The sequence below is a fragment of the Salvelinus namaycush genome, chromosome 12, assembly GCF_016432855.1.
Source record: "Salvelinus namaycush isolate Seneca chromosome 12, SaNama_1.0, whole genome shotgun sequence".
Taxonomy (NCBI): Eukaryota; Metazoa; Chordata; class Actinopteri; order Salmoniformes; family Salmonidae; genus Salvelinus; species Salvelinus namaycush.
Window position 1 is genome coordinate 5,968,156 of NC_052318.1, and position 19,078 is coordinate 5,987,233.

The following is a 19,078-nucleotide window of genomic DNA, read 5'->3' on the forward strand; positions in this document are numbered from 1 at the left end:
AATCCCTCAGCAGATGCCATAATGGAGGTCCGATCCTATTTGGAGGAGCCCCTCCTGGATCTGCAGATCCTCTGAGCTGGTGGAAGAACATGGCCTCTGTCTACCCACGGCTTACTAAAGTTATGACAGAGAGACTCTGCATAGTGGCCACATCCGTTCCCTCTGAAAGGGTCTTCTCGGAAAAACGGGACGTAATTACTGGGAGAAGAAACCGCATCAGCCCCTCGAAATTGAGGCAGCTTGCATTTCTGAATGCAAATGTCTCATAAAAGCAAAATATGATCAGCATTGCTGTGTGCTGCTGGTTATAACATGGCAATGAAGAAGAGAGAGAAAAGAGGGACCAGTTTAATGTTTTAAGTGGGATGCTGCAGTTTTGCACATTGTTATTTGTTTTTATTTGATATGGTGCAATATTCTATTATTATGCTATTCAGATTGTATTCGTTTGAATGGTTATTTATATGGACTTTGTTTATATACATTAAAAAGTTCTACTTGAAATGAAAATGTTTAATAGCATTCTTTTTCATAACAAACCAATGCATTTTAAAATACATTGTGGTAGAGGGTAGAGTATGATTTCATTTAATAATTTAATTAGAATTGTTAACACCAATCATAGTCAAACTATCGCAAACTGTTTGAATTGAAAAAAAATACAAAACATATATTTTTTAAAGAGCCGAATGCCCATCACTACTGGCTTAGTCTTGGATTATTTTCTTTTACAAGTTAGTGACCTTGATGAAGTCTCAAGTCATTAAAGTTAAATAAGTTGGCTGTTGTCGTCCAAACCTTTGTCAGATAACATTAAATGTGTGTTCATTTTATGGTTCAAATAAAAGCAAAATAAGATTCATTCTGAATAGAAATATGTCATGCATAAATCATTATTTTAGAATAACTGACATTTTAAATGTGTGGCCCTCAAAAGTTTCTGTGTACTGTTCCCCATCTAAACTTATGAAATATGTGACACTTATGTAATAATAAATAAATAAAATAGTAACAACAACAATTTATGTGATTTGTGTGTGTGTGTGTTTGTGTGTGTGTGTGTGTCATTAGGTTTATTGTGTATAGTGTTATGCTTCTATGTTAACTGCAGTTGTTCTTAGAAGGGGCTGTAACTTCTCTTTGCTATTGCCCCCACTGTCATCGTCAACAGGAAACTCATGAGGAAGTTTGCTTTCTTTCTTTCTTTCTTTTCTCAGAGGTCTCAGATAACTGACTAGCCTACCGTTTAAGATATTGACATTTAAATGTTTGTGTTGGTCTTGTCTGGACTTCAGATCATACATAACTCTTGGTGAATAGATTTCATCACTTACCAGACAATTGACACACCCAACATGATTTCACAGAAGAGGAAGGAGACAAAATAGTAAAAAAAAAAAAAATCTTTCTGTAGTCCTCAGATTGCACTTGTGGTGGGTGTCGTGCTGCTTTTCTGTGTGGTGAAAGAGTAATGTCTTCCTATTTTATTTCTCTGAATACTGGTCAGACTGCAAACTTCCTCGACAAAGGGCCAGACAGAGCATTGCCAAGGGCGTAGCAGCAAGATACAAGGAACCATTTTCTGACAGGCCTCAAAGTCGAACATGGCTGTGGATATGACTGCACCGTAACAGAGGAGGTGTTGCAGCCAATTGTCTTTCAAAGGATTTTGTATTTCATTTATATTCAGAAGAAGAGAAGGGAACAATGAGTTTTGACCGAGTGCCATCCAAGTCAGTGGTAATGGACTGGAATCCACACCAATTGGCAGACTACATGAAGAAGGTAAGTCCTTTTCAGGATAAATTATTGAACCTTTTGTTGACAGTAGTTCACAACCTGTAACATTTTTCCTTAGTTCTCTGTCTTACAACATCATATTCAAAGCTGTTTCCCAGGATCCATATTAATTCATTTGTTCTATGCATTTACAGTTGAATTTAAGTGGCTGCGATAAAGTCATTATGAAATGTAGCATAAGTGGAGAAAGGTTCTTGGTAAGTGATATGAAGCAGATGTGTGTCCCTTTTCCCATGTGTTCCTTGTATAATTATGTATCTTTGATCAGGGATTTCATATTCAAACAATGCTTTGACTGTCATGTAATGTATCACTTGATGGAAATACTTAATCTATCATTTTGTAGAACATGACTGAAAATGACCATCAGAAATTCCCCAAAATCCATGCGCCGTGAGTAATTAATTACTTTCTCTTTCATTATTTTAAGAAAACTGAACATTACAACAATTACATTAAACTATGAATACGTTGGGAAGTATGATAATTGCACAGGGAAAGGAAATTATTCAACAGCAAGAAAATGGAGCTACATTAGTGTTTTAGGGCAGGAAACTGAGTAAGCAGCGAGACCATGAAGAACATGAGAGATAGACAGAGAGGGAGGAGTGTACTAGTGTGCCGTATTTTAGAGAAGATGTGGAGACAAAGACTGAAATTGAAACTTAAATATACTGCAGATACCACATCCTGTCACAGTGGCAGACTCAAATAGAACTCACCAATCACTGCTCAATATATTGAAGATACGACACATGCTTAGAACATAACTATAAGGCAGTTATAGACTGTGTCGCTACACGACTGTGTGACAAAAGATGGAAGCACTGTTTGCCCCAAAATATAGTAGCTGTATTTACTGCCACAATGTTGTATGCTCTTTCTGCAGACTCATCTCCAAAATCTGCAGTGAAATCAACAGGAAAGAAGAAAAAAGGAGATTCTTTACTAAAAGGTGTGCACTTATTGCCATTCTTAGCTATTCAACTGTAGTCATTTAATTCAAAGCAATATCCAAGCACAATTTTGCTCTCCTCTGTATTTTCTCCAGAACTGCAGCACCAAAATACGAACCAGGTATGGATTATTTCAGACCTTACCTTAGATCAAGTTATTATGATCAACAGAGAAGCAATTGGACCATGATAAATTGCCAATTTTACCATTGTACTGCTACTTACTACAGCTATGCCGCAAGAGGATCAGCCCTGGGGACCGGATGAATTTGTAAGTCTGTATTTGGTATACCATTCCTTCCTGTTTTATTCCGTTAAAGTGTTCCTCTCTAGATGATTTATCACTCCATCAGTAATCAACTTGGTTGTCTGTCTCTCCCAGGATGAGGGGAGTGACGAAGACTATGAGAATCCAGATGCTGAGGAAGATGATGGCAGTGGGGGAGATTACGAGTCACCAACAGAGGGAGTTGAACATGAGGACAGTGACAACGGCTATGAGTCACCTCCGTCTGAGGCGCCTGAAGAGATTCCCCATCAGCTCCGTGCTGCCAAGCCCATGGCTGACAGGGAATACATTGGTACGGAGACATCAATACAACATTGCCTTGCCGTGCTCAACTCCTCTCACAAAGAATATGTGTTGTGATTTTCAATTTTAACAACATTTTAATTTGTTTTGTCCCACATTGATACAATTTTGTGTGTGCGCGTCTGTCTGTCTGTCTGTCTGTCTGTCTGTCTGTCTGTCTGTCTGTCTGTCTGTCTGTCTGTCTGTCTGTATCTGTCTTTGTGTTTAGATAGTACACCGCACCGCAGTACAGCTAGAAGCCATCCTCCTCCAACAACCCAACGCCCTGGGGCTGGTCCTCCAATCCCCTCTGCCAGTCACCCTAGTGTGAGTATATTCCCTCTGACTACACCCCCCTTTTCACTCCTCCACTCTCTCCCTCCCTCCATCCACGCAGTCATTCAACATTACATTTCATACCTTGTATCTGCAGCTGCTGCAGCCTCCCCCACCCAGAAGAGAGCAATCTCCCCAGCACCCTGGCAGAATAACTGGCAAGTGTAAGTGTACAATCTGGAATGTTAGTGTCTAACTATAATTATAAACTGTGTGGTTCGAGCCCTGAATGCTGATTGGCTGACAGCCCGCATACCACGGGTATGACAAAACATTTATTTTTACTGCTCTAATTATGTTGGTAACCAGTTTATAATAGCAATAAGACACTTTGGGGGTTTGTGGTATAACACGGCTAAAAGCTGTATCCAGGCACTCTGCATTGCGTTGTGCATAAAGAACATCTCTTAGGCATTTGATAAAGTAAGACTGGATTTTATTTATAAATGCCTGGATTTTTTCAATTTCGGTAATTCTCTTATAAAATGGGTAAAAATATTGTATAGCAACCCCACGTGTAAAATAGTAAATAGCGGCTACTTCTCAGAAAGTTTTGAATTGTCAAGAGGAGTTAAACAAGGGTGTACGCTGTCACCATATCTATTCGTTATGGCCTTCAAAATGCTAGCTATTAAAATCCGATCCAATAACAACATTAGAGGATTAGAAATCCAAGGCTTAAAAACAAAGGTGTCCATGTATGCCGATGACTCAAGTTTTATATTAAGTCCGCAAGCTAGATCCCTGCAATGTCTCATTGAAGATCTAAATAACCTTTCTGTACTCTGGACTAACACCTAATTATGATAAGTGTACAATATTACATATTGGATCTTTAAAAAATAAAAATTATTCTGCAGTTTACCAATACAATTGGCTGATGGTGAAGTAGACATACTCGGTATTCATATCACAAAAGATATAAATAAGCCCTCCACAATGGTTTTCAATAGAAGACTTGTAAAAATAGACAAGATACTGCAACCATGGAGAGGTAAATACCTGTCTATTTATGGAAAAATTGCCCAGATTAACTCCTTAGTCATATCTCAGTTTACTCACTTATTTATGGCGCTGCCTACTCCTGATGATTCGTTTTCAAATCATATGAGCAAAAAATATATTTCGCTTTATCTGGGACGTTAAACCAGACAAAATAAAACGTGCCTATCTATATAATGAATATGAATTGGGTGGGTTGAGATTATTAAATATAAAACCACTGAACCCCTCTCTCTCTCTAGCCTCACTCATTCAAAAGTTTTATTTGAACCCTAAATGGTTCTCAAGTAGATTACTAAGAAAAGCTCATCCATTGTTTAAAAATGGCCTTTTTGCCTTTGTGCAGATTGCCATGTCTCATTTTCGATTAATTGAAAATGATACTTTTTTCAAAGAATCTCTCTTTTTCAAACAAGCATTGCAGAGCTGGCTACAATTTCAATTTCATCCCCCTGAAAAGATAGAACAAATATTCCAACAAATATTATGGCTGAACTCAAATGTGCTGGTTGATAAAATACCTGTTTTTATGGAAAATATGTTTGAAAAGGGTATTTTGTTCTTAAATTATATTGTAAATTGGAATGGTAGAGTTATGTCCTTCATGGAGTTATCAGAATTGTACGGGAAGGTCTGCTCAATCCAAGAGTACAACCAATTGATTACAGCATTACCCCAAAAATGGAGGAGGCAGGTGGCAGCGGGAGGAGGTATGATACTGGTCTGTCTGCCCAATATGAAGGATCAAAACTGGCGGAGGAGTAAAACTAGCATAAATAGGAAATTATACCAGTTTCATTTGAGGACCAGGATGTTGACAACTGTGCCATACAGATTGCAAAATAGTTGTGAAGAGATTTTTGATGTACCGATTCCATGGTACAGGGTGTATGAGTTGATATATAAAACAATGCAAGATTCAAGACTTTGTGCTTTTCAGCTAAAATTATTATATAGAATTCTTGCCACCAATAAAATGTTGAATATTTGGGGGATAAAGTCATCGAAGCTCTGCAGATTTTGTTGTGAGGATACAGAATCAATAGACCATTTATTTTGGTATTGCCCTCAGGTAGGTAGCCTGTTTCTGGTCTCATGTTCAGGAATGGCTGAAAATGCATAGCATTGATCTAAAATTGACCCTAGAAATAGTACTGTTAGGAGATTTGGAGAGACCGGGCCAGTCAATTACTAATATACTAATACTCTTAGTAAAAGTATTTATCTTCAACTCGCAATGTGTGGATTCTATTCGATTAGATAGATTGAAATTGTACGTTAAACATCACAGCATAGTTGAAAGATATGTGTTGCGTAGAAACCCGAAGTGGGTGGCCAGCAGAGATAGATGGGATGGGCTGAGGGAAGCTGAGGAATTGGAGACAAGTGGGAGTGGAGTTGCTGTGTGGGAGATAGAATGATGGTCAAAGATAAAAGTAAAAAAAAATAAAACCTATTAAAAAGTACATTTGAATGACACTGAGGGGCAGTGTTTTTACAACTAATGCCGGTTTGCCTGAGGCTGATGCCGTGCAGGTGTTTGTACACATGCATATACACACACTCTCATTCAAATAAACACATACAAGAATACACACATACATGTAATAGTGCCAGACATGCACACAAACATATACAGTTGGCATTGCTGTTATGATTTCAGTTGTCCTTAATGTCCTTTGTTTTAAATGTATTATTTTGTTTTATAATTTTTTTGCATTGTTGTTTTCTGTATTCTTCTGTCTTTTCCTTTTTTCTCTTTAGTTCATTCTCTAGGATGTTGGTGATTGGGGGGTTCTTGGGGGTGGGGAATGGAATTAATTGTATTTATTTTTATTTTTTTTCTTCTTGGGGGGGACTGTGGGAGGGGTCTCGAATGGTTGAGGGACAGCTATTGGGGAACTGTGGGTGGATCTTGGAGGGTTCGGGTTCACGTTTTTTGGCCTGGTGGTATCTTAGCCGTGGTATATTGGCCATATACCACATCTCCTCATGCCTTATTGCTTAAATATAGCATTTGAACACTTTTTATTCCCTTGTATTGATTTGTACCCTGTCTTTTCATATTGTCTTTTAAAGTGCCTGCTACTTCCTCAAATGCTGCCCCCGCTCCACCAGTTGACCGCAGAAGAAAGCCCACCAAACTGGATCACACAAGACCTGCTGAATCTCCAATACCAGGTACTCTCACATCACAGGAGGCTGCTGAGGGGAGGACGGCTCATAATAACGGCCGGAACGGAGCAAATGGAATGGCATCAAACACCTGGAAACCATGGAAACCATGTGTTTGATGTATTTGATTCCATTCCACTGATTCCGCTCCCGTTATTACCACGAGCCCGTTCTCCTCAATTAAGGTGCCACCAACCTCCCGTGTCTCACACCAATCTAAACCTAGCAAGAAAATGTTTACTACTGCAGTTGTCTGTTCCTACACCTGCCTGCCCACAGATACATGTCATGTAACAGTTCCTCTTCCATAAGTACGTGTCAATGTTAGTATAGAGAGGATACTTTCTATTTATGTTAGATTTACATACTTAATCACATTTAGGGGATTTATCATCACCATAAAGCAATAATGTCATGTTTTTTATGTCCTCGTACTGACCTGATCTGTTATTCCACACAGCAACGAAGTTAAACACAACTAATATGGTGAGAACTAACTTTGGTTATGTTTTGATTAGTCCTGTATTGTGTCCAAACAACATTCTTGTCATCCCAATGTCAAGTGAACAAACATATGCCTATAAATCTTTGCATGTGCTTGCTGAAGTTATAGTTGGCCTATATAACTGTATAGCTAATAGCTATAAGAATGTCTACGTATGAGTGTTTAAAGGCCATCCCAGACTCTTTGCTAATAGTTTGAAATATGAAGATTTCACAATGAAGTGTATGACATGTTTGTTTTGTCTCTCACACGCAGCCTGCTCCACATTCATGGAGGTATAGAATACTTATTTTGGTTCTATATTGCTTTCCAATCATGTGACTTCTCGCTATTCTATTTCATAATGTCATTGACAATGCACCTCCTTTTCTATTTGAATGATGACTGCACATAAGTATATTCACACCCCTTTGACCTTTTTCAGAAATGTGTGGTGTTACAAAGTGAGATTAAAATGGATTTAATTGTCACTACCTTGCTTGAAAATATGAAGAGTGGTACTCGGTGATGTGTTGTTTTGGATTTGCCCCAAACATAACGCTTTTGTATTCAGGACATGAAGTTAATTTCTTTGCCACATTTTTTGCAGTTTTACTTTAGTGCCTTGTTGCAAACAGGATGCGTGTTTTGGAATATTTTTCATCTGTACAGGCTTCCTTCTTTTCACTCTGTCAATTAGGTTAGTATTGTGGAGTAACTACAATCTTGTTGATCCATCCTCAGTTTTCTCCTATCACAGCCATTAAACTCTGTAACTGTTTTAAAGTCACCATTGGCCTCATGGTGAAATCCCTGAGCGGTTTCCTTCCTCTCCGGCAACTGAGTTAGGAAGGACACCTGTTTCTTTGTAGTGACTGGGAGTATTTATACACCAACCAAAGCCTAATTAATAACTTCACCATAATCAAAGGGATATTCAATATCTGCTCTTTTATTATTTTTACCCATCTACCAATAGATGCCCTTCTTTGCGAGGCATAGGAGAACCTCACTGGTCTTTGTGATTGAATCTGTTTGAAATTATCTGCCCGACTGCGGTACCTTACAGACAATTTCTTTCTGTGGGTTACAGAAATTAGGTAGTTATTCAAAAATCATGTTAAACACCATTATTGCACAAAGAGTGAGTCCATGCAACTTGTTATGTAACTTGTTAAGCACATTTTTACTCCTGAACTTATTTAGGCTTGCCATAACAAAGGGGTTGAATACTTATTGACTCAAGACATTTCAGCTTTTCATTTTTTATTAATTTGTAACATTTTGGAAAAACATAATTCTTCTTTGACATAATGGGGTATTGTGTGTAGTCCAGTGACACAAAATCTAAATGTAATCCATTTTAAATTCAGGCTGTAAGACAACAAAATGTGGGAAAAGTCAAGGGGTGTGAATACTTTCTGAAGGCACTGTACACCACATTTGTTGTACATACATTCAGTTTCTAAAAACGGTGCCTTTTCTACAAGAAATGAACCAAGCTATAACTTCCTGAATTGGTAACTACACTGTCCAGTTTTGGAACCTCTGACTTCACATTGCTCCTATATCCAGGCCTCAGGCAGAAGAGAGGGGTCCAGATCCTCCCAGAATGCCCAAACCTCCCCTCCCTGGGTCAAGTAGTGTCAGCAGGAGCAGCTCGTCGGTCAGCAGAGCCCCACTGAACAACAACAGGTCTGCAGTGCACCTAGCCTCCCTGCTTCCTCCATACGGCACAGCTCCAGACACACATCACATGTAGACTACACATCAACTGATCCTTAAATAAACACACTGTGATTCAGTGGTTAGTTGAGCCATGGTATATTGGCCCTATACCACAAACCCCGAGGTGCCTTAATGCTATTATAAACTGGTTACCAATGTAATTTTGTCATCAGCATTCATGGCTCGAACCACCCGGTTTATAAGGAAGTACACTCCATCAGAAATACATGGAATTGCGGTTGTTTAGTCAGCAGGATTGAGCTGGGGTGAATCACTGCCACAGAGCACAGCTTCGTAGGACCTTTACTTGTTGTAGAATGAAGGAACTCTTCATCTCAAGACGTGTATCGTTTTATGATTACCCTTCCAGTCTTCCGTCTGCGTTTTGTTTGATTTGTTGGTTGTTGCACATACAGGATTTGACTAAATCTTCGTGCTCGCTTGTTGAGTTCAACACTAAGAAGCAATATGCAAGTGAATATGCAAGTCATTTCCATTTGTGTTGCAGATATGTGCCTGATGCAAGAAATGAGGTAAGGGTATTTCATGGTGTACACGTGGTGACATCACCATGATGGGAGGAAGTAGCTGATAAGGATTTTCAAACTGTGTCTTTGTCGTAACTGAGAAAAGTCTATAGTTCCTCCTCATAAGATGTTTAATATTATGTCATCAACAGGTACAAGATGATGGTAAGACATTTTCTGAAACCTTTTTCTACTTGTTAAGGGAACTTTACATTGTAGCTATTTAATCTTCATCCTGTTTTACATTGAAGGACTATGCAGTCATAGTGATTGCATGAGTGTATCTCTCTTTTAGTGCCCATGCCCAAACCATACAACTCCAACACATTTCCTAGACCAGGGCACCCTAGAGCAGCGCTCCCCGGACCACTCTTACATTCAGACGGGTAAGATCAGTTTTGTCTTGTCAAAGTTAGGAATTCAAATGGCCTCTAGGCTTACATGGAGGACAGAACTTTGCTGGAGGTGATGGAATTAAAAGGTTCATTTTAATGTTAATCTGCAAACTGTTGTTCCATCTGTCTCCAGCTTTCCTCCTAATATCGCTTCCACTGCATCTCTACCTTCAAAACTGCAGGCACTGCAGGCATGTGAGTGCTTTGTTCTCACTTCAGTACCCATCCTTAAAATATACTGTACAGTGTGTAAATATGACTCACAACTTCTCCTTTTGATAACTGGTATGATTCTAATTTCTTTCTTTCTTTCTTTCTAAGCCATCTCACCCAGGGGCAGTTCTAGGATTGTGCCAGACAGACACATTATGCCCGCTCCGCCACCTATGCAAGCTTCTCTCCCCCCACCGGCAGACCTAGAGGATGAACAGGTGATCCCCACTACACAAACACAGACAGACAGACAGACAGACAGACAGACAGACAGACAGACAGACAGACAGACAGACAGACAGACAGACAGACAGACAGACAGACAGACAGACAGACAGACAGACAGACAGACAGACAGACAGATTCTCAAATATGATCGTACATACTTGTATGTTGGATGTGGTCTAGTGATGCAATGACTTGCGTAGCTCAGTAGGTGGCGCCATTGCATTGTTATTCTAAGGGAGTATTGTACATTCAGGCTGCCAACCACTAATCTCAAAAGCTGTGTTGAGCAGAGCCCTTTGTCTCTAAGACTAGTCAGCTCTTATTGATTAGACCAAATATTTCACTAGGTCCTCATATAGTACAGTATGTGCAAATAATTGTCATTTGGAGCATTTAACAACTCACTTCTATTGAACAATGTGGAAACATGTTGCAAACCCAAGGATTTTTGTTCATGTGGTTTTTGTTGTCTGAAGCCTATCACAGAAATTAGTAACAGGTCACAAAGTCACAAATCCCATCTGATTGATGTGTGATTTTGTTCCTGTGTGAATATGTAGGACCTGAACCCTCAGTGGTACGTTGGTCAGGTGACACGGGGTCAAGCGGAGGGCTGTCTCAGACAGGTCAACATGGTGAGACATCTTCTGCTGCCAATATCACTCACACACCTGATTAACTGTAATAACAGGCAAACTGACATTCACACTCTGTACTCACAGATTAATCGTGACAATGGTTTTTGAAGGGACAATGCAATATCACATACAGTGCATTTGGAAAGTATTCAGACCCATTGACTTTTTCCACATTTTGTTACGTTACAGCCTTATTCTAAAATGGATTAAATAAAAATGTGTCCTCATCAATCTACACGCAATACACCATAATGACAAAGCGAAAACAGGTTTTTAGAAATTGTTAGAAATGTATAAAATGTTTTAAACAGAAATACCTTATTTACATAAGTATTCAGACCCTTTGTTATGAGACTCGAAATTGAGCTCAGGTGCATCCTGTTTCCATTGATCATCCTTGAGATATTTCTACAACTCGGAGTCCACCTGTGGTAAATTCAATTGATTGGACATGATTTGGAAAGGCACACACCTGTCTATATAAGGTCCCACAGTTGACAGTGCATATCAGAGCAAAAACCAAGCCATGGGGTCAAAGGAATTGTCCGTAGAGCTCTGAGACAGGATTGGGTTGAGGCACAGATCTGGGGCAGGGTACCAAAAATGTTTTTCAGCTGTAGGAACTGGAAGACTAGTCAGGATTGAGGGAAAGATGAACGGAGCGATACTTGATGAGGTACTTGATGAAGTACAGAGAGATACTTGATGAAAACCTGCTACAGAGTGCTCAGGACCTCAGACTGGGGCAAAGGTTCACCTTCCAACAGGACAACCACCCTAAGCACACAGCCAAGACAAGACAGGAATGGCTTCGGGACAAGTCTCTGAATGTCCTTGAGTGGCCCAGCCAGAGCCTGACTTGAACCCAACAAACATCTCTAGAGAAATAGCTGTGCAGCGACGCTCCCCATTCAACCTGACAGAGCTTGAGAGGATCTGCAGAGAAGAATGGGAGAAACTCCCCAAATACAGGTGTGCCAAGCTTGTAGTATCATACCCAAGAAGACTTGAAGCTGTAATCGCTGCCTAAGTGCTTCAACTCAGTCAGCTCAGTAAAGGGTCTGAATACTTATGTAATGGTGATATTTCAGTGTGTATTTTGCTATTCTTTGTAAATAAATAAATAAATAAAAAAATGTTTTGCTTTGTCATTATGGGGTATTGTGTGTAGATTGATGAGGGGGAAAAACTATTTAATCAATTTTAGAATAAGGTTGTAATGTAACAAAATGTGAAAAAAGTCAAGGGGTCTGAATACTTTCCGAATGCACTGTCCAAAATGACAATATACTGTATAAAATATTTTTTATGTGGATAGTTCACCAGTGCTCTTTGGTGATAGAATACAACACAAACACCACTATAATGTACAATGTTTTTCTGTTTCATTTGCTGTTTAGGACGGTGCATTTCTGGTACGGGATAGTTCGAAACGTTCGTCCATTCAGCCCTATACACTCATGGTACTCTACCAGGACAAAGTTTACAACATCCAGATCCGCTGTGAACAGAATGAGTTTCTGCTGGGGACTGGTCTGAAGGTCTCAGAGGTACACAATATCTGCCTCATTCATTCTGACTATGGCCAAGAATTGTTCCTGACCAGGTCACATGGTCAGAAATGAACTCATATCCCTAATTATGACCAGTCAGAGTAATATGTGTCATTTTATATCATATTATCAATCACTCTGAGGACGAAGTAGTGAGCTTTGTGAACTGGATCCATGAATCTGTCATCTGAAAGTTTGTTATATAGCAATTTTTGCCAAAACATCAACTACGAGATTCAATTAGATGTACAGCAAGCCATCTTACCTGTTATGTTTCAACTTCTGTTATGACACAGCTCAATGATGCCCTGCTAATGTATTGGTTCATGTTTTATGTTCCAGACCTATCCGATGGTGGCACACATCATCGCCCATTACAGACAGTCACCGCTTCTGCTGATTGATGCTAAGAACCGTGGATCACAACAGCAGAGCCAGTGTCCCCTGATCTACCCAGCAGGAGGAGCACTAGCACGTCTCTACCCGTCCTTTTAACAGACAGCAGAGCCAGTGTCCCCTGATCTACCCAGCAGGCAGAGCACTAGCACGTCTCTACCCGTCCTTTTAACAGACAGCAGAGCCAGTGTCCCCTGATCTACCCAGCAGGCAGAGCACTAGCACGTCTCTACCCGTCCTTTTAACAGACAGCAGAGCCAGTGTCCCCTGATCTACCCAGCAGGAGGAGCACTAGCACGTCTCTACCCGTCCTTTTAACAGACAGCAGAGCCAGTGTCCCCTGATCTACCCAGCAGGCGGAGCACTAGCCCGTCTCTACCCGTCCTTTTAACAGACAGCAGAGCCAGTGTCCCCTGATCTACCCAGCAGGCGGAGCACTAGCACGTCTCTACCCGTCCTTTTAACAGACAGCAGAGCCAGTGTCCCCTGATCTACCCAGCAGGCTGAGCACTAGCACGTCTCTACCCGTCCTTTTAACAGACAGCAGAGCCAGTGTCCCCTGATCTACCCAGCAGGCAGAGCACTAGCACGTCTCTACCCGTCCTTTTAACAGACAGCAGAGCCAGTGTCCCCTGATCTACCCAGCAGGAGGAGCACTAGCACGTCTCTACCCGTCCTTTTAACAGACAGCAGAGCCAGTGTCCCCTGATCTAGCCAGCAGGCAGAGCACTAGCACGTCTCTACCCGTCCTTTTAACAGACAGCAGAGCCAGTGTCCCCTGATCTACCCAGCAGGCGGAGCACTAGCACGTCTCTACCCGTCCTTTTAACAGACAGCAGAGCCAGTGTCCCCTGATCTACCCAGCAGGCCGAGCACTAGCACGTCTCTACCCGTCCTTTTAACAGACAGCAGAGCCAGTGTCCCCTGATCTACCCAGCAGGCAGAGCACTAGCACGTCTCTACCTGTCCTTTTAACAGACAGCAGAGCCAGTGTCCCCTGATCTACCCAGCAGGCGGAGCACTAGCACGTCTCTACCCGTCCTTTTAACAGACAGCTGGGGGAGTGATAACAATAACATGGAGCAATAGTCAAGATTCACAGTGGTTTTAAAGGACTGCCACTAACATTATGGGTGGAAGGACTTATGCAACCTTTGAATTGCAGTTCATAGTTCATGTAAGGTAATTTCATGTAAAGACAAGTGACTCTTGGATTGAGATGGTAGGTACGGTACATCTCTGTCAACTGTTCACTGTATGGACCTCAGAAAGAAAAGTCCATATACACAATAATATTCGTAGTTTTTGTCTCAATGTGTATTTTATTATTTCAGTATTGAAAGCACAGAAGCTGAAAATGTGCATGTGAGTAGTTATGTAAATGCCTGTGTTTGCTCTGTTATTTCCCTGTTACATGCAATGGAAAGGTCTAGAATAGCAGCTAGCTCTGCAATGAATCAGAAGCAGCATACATTATCCAAGTAAGGAAATAGTGGGGTAGACAGTCAGTCACAACTGCTGAGCTTTTTTAATATGAATTTTGTTTCAATTTCCTGCATTGTTTAATGGTTAAATGAAAACTATATTCTTTAATCTCTCACACTGTATGTTCCATAACATAGCTATTATCAATATTTCAAATAAACGTTTGCATTTTTTTTATTGGAAACTTGTGGCAGAAATTCTACAAATCATTGGTCACACTAGGAAAAACTTCCCTGACCTCTGTGCCAAATTCTCCCTATCTTTTTCATTCAACTTTATATCATCGACGTCCATTGTTTCTCTAACTTCTCTGAAGCATGGACGATTACCAAAGGCTCTTTACAGCTGATCTGGCGCTGTAATATTACTCAAGTGAATACGAAGGCGTGTCGGATCTGCACTACTAACCTGTTGTAAAATACAATGCCTCACCGTCGGTATCATTATTATAATCAGACCGTATAAAAGCATTATGTCCCTAATCTCTCTCATTTGTCTGTTGTAATTTACACAAGCCTTGTCATTTCGAGTGTGAAGATCTTAAGCATCCAGTATGTAAAATACAACAGCAGACAGACAATATGAACCCCCAGGAGGGACAGATGGGCCGTTATGTCTGTGTCAGCACCACTGGAGAGGATTACTATAATCACACTAACCGCCATCCTTGGTAACCTCCAAGATTTGTTTCTTTGAAATGAATCATGGAACACTTAGCCTGTCCTTGCAGGCAATTTGAGAGAGACACCATCTCTAAACTGATAAAGTAGGATATATCTTTGGAAGGAACTTCCAAGTTCACAAATGATGAAAAGCAGAAACAATCAAACTGCCATCATGTCTCTGCCCAAATTCAGGCTTGGATTACAGGACACATGACAGTGCAGAAATGTTTGCAGTAAAAAAAAAAAAAAAAAAAGCACATCAACTCTTCTAAGCCTGCATGGATCACTGAACTGAGGCATGTAATCATAACGTTCCTGAATCACTCATCTCATATTTATGTTTCCACCCACCCCGAAAAATTCCATTGCGGTACATACTACCGTCCCAGTAAAAACAAATTATTCCGCATGAAAAAGAAGCCATAGTAACCAATCCGCGCACAATGTGTGCAGATTGCCAAATATCTTCGCGCGCGCTCCGCTCTTGTGTATCCTATTATGGGCATTGAAGAGCACGCTACAATGGAAAAATATTCATTCCTGGCGTCCTGGCGACGGCCATTTATCAATTAAACTACGAGCATAGGTTCCTATACGAGAAAAACAAAACCGTTTAGAGACATTTCAGAACTGCTAATGATATGTCATTATTGTGAGCTTTAAATGTCCATACGCAGAGAAATAACACCATTGTATGTTTTAAAGTAATGTAATATGGAGAACAGGGCATTCTTAAAAGCATTATATGGCGGGGTAAATCAATTATATTAAAATCATCCATGGCAGGATGGAGAAACAAATCCGCTGTGGCGCCAACCCAAGTTACCAAGTCACGATAATGAAAGGTGTGTCAGGGGAGAAGTAAACGCGAGCAGCTGATGTAAATTTGACACGGGTTAGCTAAAAAAAAGGGCAGTCATAATACAAATAGTTTTAACAATCATATCTGTTTTGACGATGAAGGTGTTAATGGCTTCACACCCAACCCAATTCGTTGTAGTATTTATAACACCTGTTTCTGAATAAAAACCTATCTAAATTTCAACAAGCATGATGTCTAAAATGTTTGTGACATCTAAGAAATGGACAAGGGAAAAAAAAACGTTTTGGGATAGAACAAATATATAATTCCGAAGCAAGAAAATGATGTATACGAAGAAGCCTAAATGCAGTTTCCCCTTGGAATGTTGAGCGCATGAAATCACATGTGAAAGTGATTGCCTATTTGAGCCTATCGTCACAATAAAACAGTTGCACATATTGCCCATACAACTATGTTAGAGGAAAAACAAATAAATGTACAAACTTCAAATTCAACTGACATTCAATTATCCTTTCATATTACGTTATATTTATATATTATATTTGAGTCTTGAAATTGTTATACATTAAATTACTGTAACATTTGTAAATGTAGCACCCATTATCCCATTCTGCTGTAAAATAATCAACTTTAAAATGTTCTTAAGTAAATGGTTGGATGTCAAATTAAAATAGCTAAACATTTCACAGAGCTTAGACTAACTTCTGGTGGAGAACTGGTGGAATTTCACCTCCTATTCAAAGGGAATTCTCCACGCCTAAACTCACTCAAATGACATAGTCACAGAAACACCCAATGAGAGCAGACATGGGTGTTGCTGTAGTACTATAAATTGATCAGGTGAGACAGGTGTCAGGTTGTGATGCACCTGTACTGGACACTAAATACAGAGTGAAAGGAAAATACCTCTCAGCTGAAAACAGAGGAACAGATAATACTGAAGAAAAGCGAGATCCAGATTTTTTTTTACCAGAGCCATTTATTAGACTGAAGAGACCAGCTGCCAATCCAAGGATCAGTCTGTGGGTGAGCATGATGTCATTTGTGCCACAGGGCCTCTCCCCACCTCCTTGTGGAACCCAGTACCCTAGCCTCGAACAGGAGCCTCCAGAGTTCAGCCTGTACAGCGACAACTTCTACAGCCCTCCAACCCTGCCTAGCCCGCAGCAGGCCACCCCTACTTCCTACGACCTGGGAGACTACACCAGCCCTCCTTCCAACCCTTACTTGTGGTTCAACGGCCCAGAGCTCAACAGTGTTCCCTACCTAGGTGGGCCCACAGGGCCAGTCTGTGGGCCCTATGTGCCCCAACTCTACAACATGCAGAGGCCCTATCTGGGTGCTGGCGCCCCGAGGGGTGGTGTAGGGGACCTGAGCTGGTTCTCCATGCCCTCTCAGGAGGAGCTGATGAAGCTAGCCAGGCCACCCTACTCCTACTCTGCCCTTATTGCCATGGCGATCCACGGGGGCCAAGACAGACGGCTCACCCTGAGCCAGATCTACCAATATGTAGCAGACAACTTCCCCTTCTACAACAAGAGCAAGGCCGGCTGGCAGAACTCTATCCGCCACAACCTCTCCCTCAACGACTGCTTCAAGAAGGTGCCCCGAGATGAGGATGATCCAGGTAAGAACATTTGGAACTTGGTTTTTTTAAATTGTTATTTTAATTTCAAGGTGTTCCATGCCTACTCAATGTTTGGGAAGTGTATACACGTACAGTATAACCTTTTTAAAAAATACAAATATTAACTCTTGCCTAACTATGTGAGAGCAATTCCTTAACAAAAAATGGCTTATGTGTCTCCTTATAGGCAAGGGTAACTACTGGACCCTAGACCCCAACTGTGAGAAGATGTTTGACAACGGCAACTTCCGTCGCAAGAGGAAGAGAAAGTCGGACTCCCTGCCTGGTGAAGGGGGCTCCTCAGGTTCTGAGTCGTTAGAGTCCAGCCCCAAACACCACAACAACATGAATGACGTTTCCAGCTCCTCCGAGCGCGGCCCCTCCCCCATCTCCTCAGCCCCCTCCCTTTGCCTGAACAGCTTCCTGTCTCAGATGGCTGAAGTGGGGACGGTATCAAACACAGGAGTGTCAGATACCCTCCACAGACCTAGCCTGGCTACAGAGCTGTCCCAACGCGTCTCTCCGGCCCAGAGATACGGCTCCTACTCGCCCAATGCTGCGATGCCTCAGTGGGAGGTCTGTATGTCCCATCCACAGCAGCCTACCATTTCCTCCTCTCCTCCCCTCTACCCTGCGGGCTACAGTGACTCTGTCCTCACCCAGCTCAGCAGCCAACTATACCCAGCCCTGGACTCTGCCTCAATGCTTTACCCACGGGAAGGCACAGAGGTGTAAAGCACAACTGATAGATCTACTGGGTCGTTCCACCAATTAGGTGCCTTCGAGTACTTTAATTTGCCGATTTAAAAACAAAAAATTCACCTACTTTTAACATTCTTTCATAAAGAGCACTGGTTCAACTTAATAAAAAACACCCTTTCCCATCTCAAGAAGTTAAATAACTAAAGTACTATAGTAAGTGCCTGTTAAGTGCCCAATAAAGTAACAGGGTTGACCGTCTTAAATCAGCCATAAATCCCCTTGTGACAGGGGGAATGGAAGCGTGTTGTGTGCAACAGGGAAGGGCAATCGAAAGCAAGCTTCACAAAATTTGTATTTATTGTTAAAAAACATTCTAGCCTGTCTATCTCTGGGTAAAAGGGTTGACGTGTTATGCTCTACCTGCTCAGTTTTCCACCACAAAACAAATTGTAGAGCCAGCTCACCTGCTTTTACTCTAGGATTTGACTATTAGATGTTCAATGTGTCTTTTGAAAAAAATATTTTAAAAGGAATAGCTTCACCATATTATTTTTTTTAAATTTCAGTTCACATAACATGATTGACCTTAAAATAAATCACTAATAACATTAAATAAATAATCATCTTTAGAAATTACTTTGCTAAAGTAACAAAATAACTAGGGCTTTACAATGATGGTGAAAATTTGGAGAAATGTTGGGGTTAAAGTGGGTTAAAATCTTCCAGAGGATGAACAGAGGGACGTGTCGAAATGCAGAATTATGGCACTTTAGC

The 19,078-nt window shown here is 40.9% G+C and overlaps 2 protein-coding genes across 2 annotated transcripts; both read left to right on the plus strand.

The window, feature by feature from the left end:
* Window positions 1-1,220: 1,220 nt before the first annotated feature.
* Window positions 1,221-14,671, plus strand: LOC120056847 (lymphocyte cytosolic protein 2-like). The gene is made up of 21 exons (XM_039005086.1): window positions 1,221-1,785; window positions 1,935-1,997; window positions 2,147-2,193; window positions 2,690-2,755; window positions 2,852-2,877; window positions 2,987-3,027; window positions 3,139-3,337; window positions 3,557-3,654; window positions 3,761-3,827; window positions 6,745-6,846; window positions 7,301-7,326; window positions 7,601-7,620; window positions 8,900-9,019; window positions 9,561-9,585; window positions 9,732-9,744; window positions 9,875-9,965; window positions 10,108-10,169; window positions 10,296-10,405; window positions 10,976-11,050; window positions 12,454-12,603; window positions 12,949-14,671. Exons 1-21 carry the CDS (start codon window positions 1,708-1,710, stop codon window positions 13,099-13,101), a joined length of 1,632 nt encoding a protein of 543 aa, XP_038861014.1. The 5' UTR covers window positions 1,221-1,707; the 3' UTR covers window positions 13,102-14,671.
* A 2,336-nt stretch (window positions 14,672-17,007) lies between these two features.
* LOC120056432 (forkhead box protein I1-ema-like) lies at window positions 17,008-18,337 on the plus strand. Its single transcript, XM_039004591.1, has 2 exons — window positions 17,008-17,602; window positions 17,790-18,337. The coding sequence occupies exons 1-2, from the start codon at window positions 17,008-17,010 to the stop codon at window positions 18,335-18,337; spliced, it is 1,143 nt and encodes a 380-aa protein (XP_038860519.1).
* Window positions 18,338-19,078: the final 741 nt, after the last annotated feature.

Coding starts and splice junctions, on each gene's coding strand:
- LOC120056432 (XM_039004591.1), top strand. CDS start 17,008: ATGATGTCATTTGTGCCACAGGGCCTCTCCCCACCTCCTTGTGGAACC. Junction 17,603..17,789: donor CCGAGATGAGGATGATCCAG/GTAAGAACATTT, acceptor GTCTCCTTATAG/GCAAGGGTAACTACTGGACC.
- LOC120056847 (XM_039005086.1), top strand. CDS start 1,708: ATGAGTTTTGACCGAGTGCCATCCAAGTCAGTGGTAATGGACTGGAAT. Junction 3,655..3,760: donor CCTCTGCCAGTCACCCTAGT/GTGAGTATATTC, acceptor TTGTATCTGCAG/CTGCTGCAGCCTCCCCCACC. Junction 7,327..7,600: donor AGTTAAACACAACTAATATG/GTGAGAACTAAC, acceptor TCTCACACGCAG/CCTGCTCCACATTCATGGAG.